Source organism: Drosophila grimshawi, unplaced genomic scaffold (assembly GCF_018153295.1).
Source record: "Drosophila grimshawi isolate 15287-2541.00 unplaced genomic scaffold, ASM1815329v1 contig_848, whole genome shotgun sequence".
Taxonomy (NCBI): domain Eukaryota; kingdom Metazoa; phylum Arthropoda; class Insecta; order Diptera; family Drosophilidae; genus Drosophila; species Drosophila grimshawi.
Window position 1 is genome coordinate 15,587,233 of NW_025063692.1, and position 13,089 is coordinate 15,600,321.

The window sequence follows — 13,089 nt, forward strand, 5'->3', positions numbered from 1 at the left end:
AATTTCCGGCTAAGGCGACGACGACGGCGCCAACTGGCTGGCAGTCTTATAGCCTGGCCAAAACCGAGGTCGAAAGCAAACGGCGACGACGGCATTAGCTGCCATAATTTTAATTGCGTTTAATGGCGCAGGAATTGAATGCGAATGTTGAGCGAGCGGAGAAAAAAATAATAAACGCATTAATTAGAAAACAAGTAGCAGCAGTCCTGCAAAAGAGAAAAAGCGAGAAAGAGATAGAGAGAGAGAGAGAGAGAGAGAGAGAGAGAGAGATAGAAAGACAGAGAGAGCAACGCAAGAGTAATAAAATAATAATAATATGGCATGCCAACGTGACCGACACGCCACAGCCACGCCCACCACTCAGTGGTCGTCCAGAATGGCAGTAAATTAGGCGCTCGAGACTAAATACCCGCAAAATTCACGCACTTGACACAAATTCCCTTGGGGCGCATGGCATTAAAATTGAAAAAAAATAAAAAAATTATCTAGAGAAAAAAGAAAAAGAAAAAGCGAAAAGTGCACAAAAACGGGAAAAGCACGCAAAAAATAATTCATAATAATGCTGAATTGGCGCCGAGAGTGGGTTTAGGCGATGTAGGCGAAGGCAATATGGAAGGGCTGCTGCGGTGTGTGGAAAACTGTTAAATGCCTGTGGTTGAGTTGAGCCGGGCAGAATGGAATGGAAACCACTAAAGCGGAAGTGCGAGCAAATGGAACAAAAAAATGCTGCTGCTACCCCAAAATATTAGCCAAGAAACAGAACAGAAATGGTCAGCAAGGAGACCGATGCATTCAGCGTCTTCGACTCGAAACTAATTTGAACTGCATAAATTGAGATATGCAATGAATATCTATAATCCAATGGAAGTCCTATTCTAATTCCTATTGCATAAGAAAAACGCAGCAGGGCGATTATTAATAAATGATTATGAATGATGACCATTTCCTTAAGATAAATTCAGTTTTCTATTCATCTTTTTCGTAATTTGATAGATTTGATACGATTTTGATTGAGCTTAGGCAAATATATCAGTCATCTAACATTTTTTTTTATCTGTGTGAACCAAAACGAATTCAAGCCTCAACAAAATGGAGTTGAACTTTGCTTGCGACTCGTTGACAATTATACGAAAAGTTTCTTCAAGATACTAAAATTAAATTCTATCCAAGTCAACTATGCATTTTTGGTCGAAGTCAAGCCTCGGTAATGGAAATCAACTGTGCTGTGCTCTTTCGGGAAGGAGAAGAATCACATAGCACGTTTATTAGAAAACCTTGCCGAGTCACTTGCCAATCGTTGTAGGCCCACTTAAAAAAAGAAAAGAAAAGCATAAATTCGTTTTAATTAATCCGAAATTGAAAAACAACGCGAAATGAGCATGGGTCTATCATGGTACTATGATAGCGACGAGCCGCCCGCCAAGATCAGGAAATTGGACTATTCCTTGATACCCCTGGAAGGCAAGATAACGCCAGATTCACAGAAACCCAACAGGGTCAGCGACAGTGGCTGCTCAGCTTCTACATCAAAATGGGGCGATTCGGAGAGAAAATTGACAAGAGAGGAATCGAAGAACGAACTCCCTCCAGTTATTTATCAAAAACCATAACCATGACATTGCAACACCTAAGGACCACAAGGATCGCCAAATGGTGACAGAGGCTTCCCCCTAACTGTACTCATCAAGCAGAAGCATACACAAAGAACACACACACACACACACACACACATACATACACACACACACTCACACACACACACACACACACACACACACACACACTCACACACACACACATGGCGAATAATCATAATTGTCAAATGGAGATTGAATAAAAAGAAGAGCCTCTTACCAGCTATTTTGGTCTGTCAAGATATCTATAACTAAACTAGTTATTAGTGAATTAGTTTTTGCACAAGTTGCAAAAAGCTTAATTCATATAAAAGTGTTTGCAATGTTGTCGCCAAAAAACGGTTATAATATGTATATATTTGAGTTGCCAATTATCGATTACAAGAATCGAACAAAATCACGAAAAGAAGACCAGTAACGCGACAAAAAATAGTAAAGTGATAGAAAAGAGAGTAAATAGGAATATGATGTTCTGGCAATTAGAATTTATTAATAGTTTAGTTATTAATATCATACCGTGCAACTTTGGGTTGCACGACTCGCTAAAATGGCGGCTTGCTGTGCCACCAAGTTTTGCAAATTCTGCCTCCTACTCAGCAGTTTCTTCAGGCCAAAGGGCATATGGGAACGTACTTTGGTCAAGTTGTGTGTTTGAGCTCCTTTTGCAACATTTGCAGTATGCCCCTTTATGATCGCTTTAATTTATTTCATTTGACATTGGCACAATCAATAGTTGGCACCGATTAACAAAATTAATTTCAGAATATTTGCCTTTCTTACAACAGAATATCGACTAAGCAAAAAAGTGTAGATTAAGTCTAGAATTTTTTCGGCTAACTCAAATAAAAAAAGTCACTGCAGTGCCACCAGTAACTGAGACTTATGTCAAAATATTTATAGCTCTCATTTACTTTTGTAAAGACATTCATAAATCACTAAAGCGATTTTAGCTGCTGATATATGTAAATAAATATGTAAATAGAAAACAATTTAATTTGTTTCCATGTGCTGCAATAGTTTTAAATATACTCTTGCATATATCTATATCTACAATTGACTTTCTTTTCTATTTGCAGATGGCGTGCGCTTAGAAACGCGCTGAAAAGGCTCGCGTTATGTGACAGCAGCAACAAGAATATTTAATATAAATGCAGCCACGCTGATTGAGACAATCAAGTGGGAAATCTAGTGAAACAGACAGACAGAGAGAGAGAGAGGGAGAGAGAGAGAGAGAGAGAGAGAGAGACAGAGTGATATCTAGAAGGAGAGAGCATGTGGAAAACGAAATCGAAAATGTGCAACGGCAGCAATGCAATCACGACGGCAACGGCAACGGCAACGGCAACTGCAATGCTTACAAACTTATTAGCGAAGTGCACGAAATCAACAAACTGCCCCAAAGGCAGCAACGCTAACAATTATCAGCAGAGGTGCATACGAGGGGCAGGAGAGCAGCCGCACAAACAGCGAACAAAACATCAAAACATGCAGCAGATGCAGGATAAGCAGGAAGAGCAGGAAATGCCGGGGAAACAGCAGCAGCATAATCAGCGGCAACATCAACAACGTCAGGAACAAGGACATCAAATAAAGCAAATGACAACGGGGATAAATGGAGTGGCAGTCGCCGTTGCGGCAGCCAAAGAACATGAACACAAACACGAATTTGGACGAGACCCAGGACAACGTCGTCGAAATTGCAATACTGTTGCCAGAGTGCAGCCTCAGCAGCAACAGCAGCAGCAGCGAAAGCAGTTTAGGAGGCTATATCAACGTGGCTGTCTTTCAATTGTCCTGTGGTTGACATTGGCTGCGACATCAACGACAGCAACAGCAGCAGCAGCAGCAGCAACTGCAGCACCAGCAGCAGCAGTAGCAGCAGTAGCAACAACAGCAACAATAGCAACAACTGCCAACCCAACAGCAACACCTTTAACAACAACAGCCACAGCAACAGTAGCAGGAGCAGTGCCGACAATGTCCCAGCGCATCGCCCGCTCGTTGAGCAGCGGCCACAACAGCGTTGGCGCCGGCGTCGGCAGCGGCATTATCGGCCACAACAGTGGCAAGAGCAATACAAGAGAACACTATGAATTGAGCAATGGTGCCGGTGGTGATGGTGTTGGTGTTGGTGGTGCTGCAGCTGGAGCTGGATCAAATGGTGGTGGTGGTGGTGGTGGCGGAGCAGCGGGCATTGAGTGTCCCAGCTTCGATGATAGCTCCGCTTGTCCATGCTACAAGTTCGAGGATGGTAAGTGCAAATGGGCGAACGAGCAAACGAACCGAACTAATTAAACGCATCAAAGCCGACCAGAGCAAAAGTTTATTGCATCCAACAACGTGTAGACAAGCACAATAACAAATCACGGCAACCCCAAAGCAACACGAAACACCCAGTTGTCCATTCCAGACGCTCTTGATCCCTTTAGTGTCTTTATGTGTTTGCCTGTGTATGTGTGTGTGTTTGTGTGTGTGTGTGAGACCACTATTTAAACGCCAGCACATGCTACGCATGCCAAGATGTTTACTTTGACACCAGAGAGCGTCAGCAAATCAGAGTCCAATGTCGAGCCGAGCCAGCCGAGCAGAACAGCAATTAAAGCTTTACTCCAGCACCACACGGTGGATTGGGTTGAGAATGCACTTGAATATGAATGAACACACACATGGGCATGCATATCATTACCAAGAGTAGCCCGAAAAACGAGAACAATTGCATTTAGATTAGCAAAGGAGCTTTCAATTAATGTTATTTAACTACAGTTTATGGATTTCATGTGCTTTTGGACTTGTATTTCATCTTGTCTATGATGTATTGATTTTGGTTTTAGTGTGTCTTAAAAGCACTCAAGCATTGTGCTTTTGCTTTGAGAAATGTGAAGATCATTTGCGCATTTCTAGAAGCATTCTTGTGCTTTCCGAGCAGCGAAGTTTACCAATTTCCTGCAGCACAACAATGCTTGATTATGATTAAGTACTTATTGACTAATAACGTTAGCTTTGCAATGTGTTGTCGTATTCAGGACCCAACTATGGACAAACACTCCACACTCATGCACAGACCCACTTGCAACAACACACACTTATGCCCCACTCAATTGATGCACGCTGCTCTGGTATACTGGTGACTGTCCTTTTATCCGGCTGTCTGGTCTTAAGCTTACTTAAGCGAAGTCGCCCGCATTGCAAATAATATAGATTACGATGGCCAGAAGCAGCAGCAACAATCATTGTTGTGCTCTGGCCATTTTGAGACTCTGTGGGGACAGTCTTTGGACTAATTGAAATGCATGAAATGAACTTGTTGTATGCCCAGAAAAGAGCCTGAAACTAAAGAGAATCAGAACCAGAAGGCCTCTTAAGGTTTCTTCGACACAATGTTGAAGATTATTTTCTGATTTTCATATCGGTTGCATGTTCGCAGGACTTTTCCTCGAGTGTCCTGGCACTACGGCTCTGTCGCTGCGCTCAACGCTGGAACGCATCTCGGCGCCGATACACTCGTTGTCCATTTATGATTTTGATCGGTCTGTCACATCGCTCTCCCAGGACGTAATCCAGCCGGGCGTCCACATACGCCACCTGCAGTTCTCGCACTCGCACCTGGAGGCGCTTAAGGAGAATAGCCTGCGCAACGTGCGCGGCAGCCTCGAGTCCCTCAGCATTGTCAATGGCAAATTAACACAGGTAAGCGGCCAACAAGTCAAATTATGTATACGTCATATGCAACACTCTCTCAAAGCACGCAGGAAGTGCCCATGTTCCTGACACATCTTTTTTGGGAACGTAGCCGTCAACAAAATGCTCAATAAATGAGAAAATGCAAAGCACAAGCAAATGGCAAAGGCGTCAGGCAGCAAAAAAAAATTAAACGCAAATTTATTGCACCCTTCAACATTTTGCTGCTGCTTTTGCCTTGGGCTGTTGCGGTGTGCTTAGTGTCATGCAAATGCTAGCCACGCTCTTCAGGAATTGTTATAAGTGGTGGTGTGACGATCGTTTGCTGATTGCTCAACAAACTCGACTCACAAAAGACAGCTCCTGCAACAGCAATGGCAATTAGTGCAAGGCAGCCAAAATGCAAAAGAACAAGTTGATTATGATTTATATATAATATATATACATATGTATTTATTCATATATTTATAGCTTAAGCAGGTAAGAGTTATCTAGTCGAGAGAGCTCGTCTAATAGGTGTAAAGTAAAGTAAAGTAACTCAAGCTTTAACAACATGGTGTCGGTGACAAATCTTTACAATGTCTGCTCGAAATAAAATCGGATTAAAATCTATCGAAGTCAACTGTGCATTTTTGGTCGAAGTCAAGCCTGGGTAATCGAAATCAACTGTGCTTTGCTCTTTCGGAAAGGAGAAGAAGAAGATAGCTCATTTATTAGCAATTCTTGCCGAGTCACCTGCCAATCGTCATAGGCCCTTTCCATTATTCTTTTGTGGTAAATTAACCTTGTATTGTAAGGTAAAAGCAGTAACGATGAACTGTCAGCCAATAAGAGGAAAGGGGAGGAAGTCAAGCACGCCAGGAATAAAAGCATTCATATCAGCTGGAACAGCAGCCGGAGTAACAGTCGTAGCAGTCGTAGCAGCCGCAACACTAGCAACAGCTGTTCTTAACTTTCTGTGTCAATTTTAAAACGAAGAAGTCAGCTATTGTGGCACTAATTATGAATAGAATACGGAACTCCAATCAAACATCAAACAGACGCAACTCTCAAGGACTAGAAGGAACGCCAACCAACGGCTACAGCATCCTTCGAGCACTATACACTCACTGCACTCTTTCAGCCGAAGCAAAGAAACCAAATGGAACACAGAAACACAAGTGCTACAAACACTCATATCACACACACATACATAGCCAGGAGGACAATCATAATTTTAATTGATTGAATATTAACCAGCTATAATAAATGAAAAACAGCGCATAAGAGTATGCAATTCCCATTTAATTTAATATTTTTTTTTATATGGCCAATTGCGGCTGCTTTAAATTTCTTATTCACAAAAACTTGTTGCATATTCTTGAGCTGAAGATAAGCGGTGCAAATCTTTACTAAGCAATGACAGCAACCTTATCTAGTTTTTGATAAGTGTTTACCTTCTTGAATATCTGGTCACATCAAACAATGCTGGCAAAATATTTGTTAGGTGGTGTTGATGCAGCCAAAGCTAATTAGCGGCGCAAACATACGGCGCCAATAATGTTGATAAAAGTTGGGCAACCGAAAAAATGCAAATGGTTTTCTAAGCCATTAAGTTTGTAAAACAGCCGCAGCAGCAGCAGCAACAGCAGAGCGGTAACAGTGGCAACAGCATCAGCAACAGCAAAAGCAACGGCCAAGCCATAAAATGTAATTTGCCGCCGCGAAATAACAAACGATCCAAAGCCAAAAACAATTGGGTTCAATAAAATAATTCTCGCCCAGAGCACGGCAGCTGGCAAAAGGCAGCCAGCTGGACTCATGCGTTATGGGCGTGGCACTAATCGCATCAACGGAAGCTATTCAAGTTGTAGCAAAATGGAACTGGCTGCAATTAAAGAGGAAATACTCTGGCTGCATCGCCCAAATCCATATTAACATATATTTATTAAGACGAAGCAAAAGAAAAGAGGACTTGCAACACTTGTGTTTAGTCAGCAAGCGCTGTGACATTAGGCACGGCCAGGCGTTGGCGGCAGCACTGGCCTAATTGTCACCTGGGTCGGCAGACTAACACAGGGCATATCATTATCGGTCAGCTGCATCCCGGCACAGCGACGCCTGTCCGTCGGCAACCAATCTGCAAGAAAAGGTGTGGGAATTAAGTGGGCTCAATGGATTAGCAGCAGCACACTCACTGTTCCGGGGTTGAGTGTGGCAGTTTTTGTTGCGCAGCTGGCATTGATTCGCCACCAGCTTGCACAACCGACCGTCGAGTGAACGTGCGCAAATCTCGCCATGGGGCGACGAGCGTTTACAGACCACCGGACGAATGGTACACTCCCGTTGGCACCAGAACTCATTCGCCGCCCCCATGCCTGGCACCCGCCGGCAGTCAGTCTCCGGTGTGTGTATCCACCTCGGACTGCTGCTGCCCCGATTCTGGAGATTCAGCGTGATCAGCTCGCATATGTTACTGAAGCGACGACACATGCCGCTCCAGGTGCGGCCGCAGATGCGCGGACTGCGCAAGCCACAAGCGATGGGGCATGGTGGCCGAACGGTCACCCATTGTCCCGGACGTGTCGCCGCTCTAGTCGACGGTGGTAGCAGGAGTAGCGCCGTTGCGAGCACAGTGGCTGCTAAAAGTAAGTGAAGAAGTAACTTAAACGTTGCCTCAAGGCGAGCAGAACTTACCGATTAATGTGACCAACTGCATATTGATATGCTGGTTGTGGTTTACCAGCTAGCGCCACAGCTCATCGTTCTTATAGCTCTTGGAGACTGGGCGAAACAATGGCAACAGCAAAGAATGGCGGGAGGAACAACAGTTGCTTAAACTTGCAACATTTGTCTCTGACATGCGCCGCTTTTGTTTTGCATTGCTTTTCTGCTGTCAAGGGTATTGACTTTAAAAACTCAATGATTCGATGTGTGTGCAGAGATGAAAGCATGTCAATATCACTTTCATGATTTCTTGCTGCTTTTGAAACATCAGCTGCTTTTATATGAAATCTAATTGAAAACAGGTTCAGAGACAGACTATGAAAAGAAAACCCTTTGATTGTTAAATCGAACATATTCAAACCCATACGTTTGTTTCAATAGAGAGCCAAATTAGTGGCATTTCCAGAGAGTTTTATCCACGCTCATCTCACCAACATCGCCCAAGAAATTGTATTCTACTTTCTTCATACCCATTAACTGAGCTATGACAAATTTATGCTTCTTAATATTTAAATTCGCCCTTATCTGTGTTCTCATCAGAATCTGATATACTATATACATTAAAATTGTCTCCGAGCAAATCTTTGCTTATTTGAAATATATTTTTGGTTACTGTTTCCTCTGAGTTCTGAGCTGGACTCTGTGCCTTTTTACGTTTCAAATAAATACTACTATGTACTACAATTTTGACTAGATGTATTCTCATAGTTCTTTTCAGAATATTAATATAATTAATTAATATCTTAGCTAGACTACGTACTCACATGTACTTATTTGTATTCATTTGAATAAATGTGTCAGAAGCACGTTCGTTTCATTCGATTGTTTCATTCACTCGATTGTTTGCCACCTTGCTATTTAAAAATTGTACAACAGCAAGCCGAAATAAACATATGGCATAATTAGGTCAGCAAAACATGCATTTCAATTAAATGAAAGCTAGAAACATCTACGAGACAATGGGGCTGCAATAAGGCTGGGATGTCGTCGGGCCCTATAAATAGGCACCTCGATCAACTGGGAATCATCAGCAACTTTCGTTAGCTCCTGATAACATTTACAATTACAGTTGCAATCAGCTCGAATCATGTTCAAGATTACCGCTTGCTGTTTTCTGCTCCTCGTCCTGGTGGCTATCAGCGAGGCACGCAAACCATCGCATTGTTCGGGTCGTTGCTCTGTCAAGGATAAGGACTCAAAGGAGAGGGTGTGCGTGCGGAGTTCTAGATCAAAAATCTGTACCAAGCTGCGTGCCTGCCGTCTGCGTGAGCGGAACTGCGGTCTAAGGAACCTGGGCTTGGCGCCGCTCAAGGTGACCAACTACAAACGTTGCGCCAATGTTAAGGGCAGCTCCGGCTCCGCTCCATGCGCATCCCTTCCACGTCGCCAATCACACCGCAGATCGAAAAAGGACGTAAGCCGCTGCGACCTGAAGTCCTGCAAACATCAAAAGCGCAACAGCTGCTGGCACTCTAAAGAGTCTGGACGCAAACTTTGGCTGAGCAGCTGCGAAGCCCGGAAGAGAAACTGCCGCAACGCCAAGAGCCCATATCTGCAGCTGGTGCGCGTCAAGGATTCGGAATGCCACCGCCGAGCACGACATGTCAAGGGTTAAGCATGCTGACAACGACAAATCCAAAGCCCAGACGACATATATATGTTTACCCTGGCAGAGGGCTTACAGCTTGAAGTAATTCAAACGCAACAACCACAATTTTATACATAACTCCCATTGAATTAATCGGTTCTTAAATGAACAATTCAAATTCGATGGGAGCAAGTGGTCGTGGTCGTTGTCGCTGTCTTCTTTCTGTTAGTGTACGTAGATATATGTATGCCTTCTGCGTTCCCATGATAACTGCTCTCTTATATTCTTTTTTATTGCATTAATTTTTTATTTTGTGTTTTAAATTTTTTTTTTTTGTTCTTTTGCTTCAAATTCAAAGCGCTCGTAAATATTTCATAATGTTGCGACAATAAAAATAAATATCATTTTATGGTAGCCATTTCTTTGTTCTGCTTTTGTTCCTGTCTGCCTAGTAAAGCATACTATGTCAGTTGTGCACAGTGCACAGTGCACACCTCTTACCCTCCCGCATTGCTCTGGCCAGGCAATCGCTTGCTTGACTTGGCCATAAATTTGTTTGGGGGCAGTTTTCAAGGCGCCAAGCCAAAAGCGGCCGAAACGGCTGCGCAAATGTTCAATAAATTAAAATCGACTGCCATAAATTTCCATGTCAGTACATTAATTAAAAGGCCGTAATTCGCTTGGCCATGTCACATGGCACAGACTCCTCCGTTCTGTATGTCCATCTGTCCGTTCGTCCAGTTGTATACGGTGTGCAGTCACCTGCCTCACCGGCCACCTTCCACATGGCAGCTCTGCCGTTGCGGAAATTTTATAATTCAATGCAATTAAAAAGCCAAACAGCTTGAAACGGTGGAATCCATCGATTTCCGAGTGAATTTCATTATATTCCTGCTGCGATTCGATTTAAAATTCCAAAATAACACATCTTCCTAGTCATCTTGATTGCGTCTACTCTACTTGAAGTTGGTCGAGCGGTACTCAAACAATATCCAATTTGATAACACCTTACCCTAAAAGTGATTTAATCAATTAAGTTATATGTACAAATAACTTTTTACTAGCTCCGCTAATCAAAGATATGCAATATAAATTGCTTTTAAATGCTTATTTTACTTTACTATAAGATTAATGCAGTCATGGCAAATTCGGCAGAAATTTTTATCTGTGCAACGTATGGAAGAAAGTGATGCCCATCACATTAAAAATGGCAACTCCAAAATAGTGCTCTAATTATTTGAAATGTACCAGCTAAAAGTTATTCGAAATTGCTTCAGACGAATTTATCTTGAATTCTTTGACAGCAAAGTCAATGAAGTTTGACTTTGATTGCCAGTTATCGGCAAGACTAAATAATATTTGCTTGAAATCACCTTTAAGTAAATTCTATCGAAATCAACTGTGCATGCTGGATCAAATTCATGGAGCTCATTTCTCAGTAAATCTCGACGTGTCAGTTGCTAATCGGACGAGTTCTGGCAAAAAATAAAAAAAATAATAATAAAATAGAAAAGAAAACTATAATTGAAATTGAGTAAATTTGTGTTAATTTTTTGGTGAATAGAAAAGGTTTCGCGTAGTGAAAATGCCTTCTAAAAGTAAGCGCAATAACGAGCAGGCAATGAAGAAGCGTAAAGTGGAGAAGGGCGGTGGAGGCAAGCCTTCATCGGAGAAGAAGAGACGCTCTTCTTCCTCGTCATCTGGCAGCTCCATCAGCGACCGCTACAGCAGCCGCAGCTGCACCAGCGACAGCTCTTACGATTCAACATCCACAGACTCGCAGAGCGTGTCGACAGATGAAGAAAAGCCTAGTCATCGCACACGTCACTGCAAATCAATTAGACAATCAAAATGCAACCGAGTGGTTGGTAGTGGTTTATACAAAACGAAGGTTCCAGAACTTCTGGTTCCATCGCCGTCGTTGACACCAGTCCGGAAGACTGTGTCAACTAAGATGGCAGCAGCGGCAACAACTTCCATGCCAGATCCGGCAGCATTAGAGACTTGGTCACCAATGCCAAGTAACTCCAAGAAATCGAAATCGATGAAGAAACGCAAGGGCCGGGCCGCATCGCCAACTCAAAAACTCAATGAGAAGAAATCAGTCACTGCAGTACCAAACACCAAATACCAGAAACCCCAAAAAGCACCTGAGGCAACAACGCCCAAAGGCAAGAAGGAGCGCCAAATACCTTCAGCCAAAAAAGCAAAGGAGAATGAGCCGCATCCAATCTCAAGCGGCAAGGGTCATCGCTCACCCACGCGTCCAGTTGAGACATCCGAGAATAAAAATAATAGGCATACAACATTATGTTCAGCCGATATACATAAGAATTCCCGTGCTAAACATTCGACCTCACAAGGAAAGGTCAAGGATGCAAAACGCTCAGAGAAGCACCCATCAACCCATGCAGTCGCAAAGCCAAAGATAAGGGAGAATGAATCATCAACATGGCACTCAACTTCACGTGCCAGAGACAAGGTGATGACATCATCATCATCGCACTCATCTACCAGAGCCAGAGACACTGAGCTACAACAGATGCTTTTCCACGCAATCACAGTGCCAAAGGAAATTATTCTTGACCAACATAGCCCCGAACCAGTTTGTCCATCGTCAAAACCGTATTTTGAGGATGTACGCAGGGATGTGAGGTCGGCATCGCGAACCAGGCAATGGCGCTCATCATCGCGGCCAGCTCATCGTGACGGGGACAGACGCTCACCGTCTGGTCAACGTGATCGGATTAGGTACCGCGACCGTCGCTCACGCTACTCGCCAACGCGCTCGTATGAGTTCAGCAGGAGCCAAATTGCGGAGCGACAAAGGACCGTGCGCCTGCACATTCACGGGCTGTCGCCCCACGTAACCAAGACGCACATCTTCAACATTTTTAACAGCTTCGGGCCGGTGATAAGCGTTGACTTTCCTTATAAGCGCAACGAGTTTGGCTTCGCTGGGCGCGGATATGCCTTTGTCGAGTTCGAAAATCCCGAGGACTGTGAGATAGCGCAGAAGACAATGAACGGTGGCAAAATCGATGATCAGCGCATCTCAGTCACCGCCTTCGATCAGAACTTGTTGCGTTACCCATGGCGTCCTCGCTTCTGACCTCTCAACACTCATTGAACCCGCATAACATAACACGACACGCAGCACACAAACATTGTCGATTCCTTGAAGAACTGAACTATTTACAATATTAACACTTGCTTGCGATTATAATGTCACACACACACACACACACACACACACACACACACACACACACACACACATATACAATTATAATTGTTATCGGGGGATTGAATAAAATAGATGAACATTCAGCATATCAGTTATTTTAGGCAACCTCAACAGCGAACGATTGTCGTCCATCATCGCTGCTAATGATTAAATACATATACGCTTGAAGTGTTCACAGATGTTTAGTTCAGATTATGACAACCACTGAATGGGTATTAAAAGTGTACACAAAATAA

At 43.3% G+C, this 13,089-nt stretch overlaps 4 protein-coding genes across 4 annotated transcripts in view; 3 read left to right on the forward strand and 1 right to left on the reverse strand.

The window, feature by feature from the left end:
- The window catches only part of LOC6564893 (chaoptin), a 114,214-nt gene that overhangs the window by 94,929 nt on the left and 6,196 nt on the right, over positions 1-13,089 (forward strand). Inside the window, exons 4-6 of the mRNA XM_001991771.3 lie at positions 2,711-3,497; positions 3,552-3,885; positions 5,059-5,321. Of these exons, the coding sequence (XP_001991807.2) occupies positions 2,907-3,497; positions 3,552-3,885; positions 5,059-5,321 (1,188 nt within the window). The 5' untranslated portion in view covers positions 2,711-2,906. The remainder of the gene's footprint in view (positions 1-2,710; positions 3,498-3,551; positions 3,886-5,058; positions 5,322-13,089) is intronic.
- LOC6564896 lies at positions 7,304-7,862 on the reverse strand (the record flags this gene model as incomplete). The annotated part of the gene is made up of 2 exons (XM_001991774.2): positions 7,304-7,431; positions 7,490-7,862. Coding segments are annotated over 2 exons (501 nt in total), but the record flags the coding sequence as incomplete, so codon positions are not given.
- LOC6564895 lies at positions 8,942-9,755 on the forward strand. The gene has a single exon (XM_001991773.2). It carries the CDS (start codon positions 9,106-9,108, stop codon positions 9,631-9,633), a length of 528 nt encoding a protein of 175 aa, XP_001991809.1. The 5' UTR covers positions 8,942-9,105; the 3' UTR covers positions 9,634-9,755.
- Positions 11,130-12,936, forward strand: LOC6564894 (suppressor protein SRP40). The gene has a single exon (XM_001991772.2). The coding sequence runs from the start codon at positions 11,192-11,194 to the stop codon at positions 12,716-12,718; it is 1,527 nt and encodes a 508-aa protein (XP_001991808.1). The 5' UTR covers positions 11,130-11,191; the 3' UTR covers positions 12,719-12,936.

Excerpts from the sequence above, each read along its gene's own strand:
- LOC6564894 (XM_001991772.2), top strand. The coding sequence starts at position 11,192 with ATGCCTTCTAAAAGTAAGCGCAATAACGAGCAGGCAATGAAGAAGCGT.
- LOC6564895 (XM_001991773.2), top strand. The coding sequence starts at position 9,106 with ATGTTCAAGATTACCGCTTGCTGTTTTCTGCTCCTCGTCCTGGTGGCT.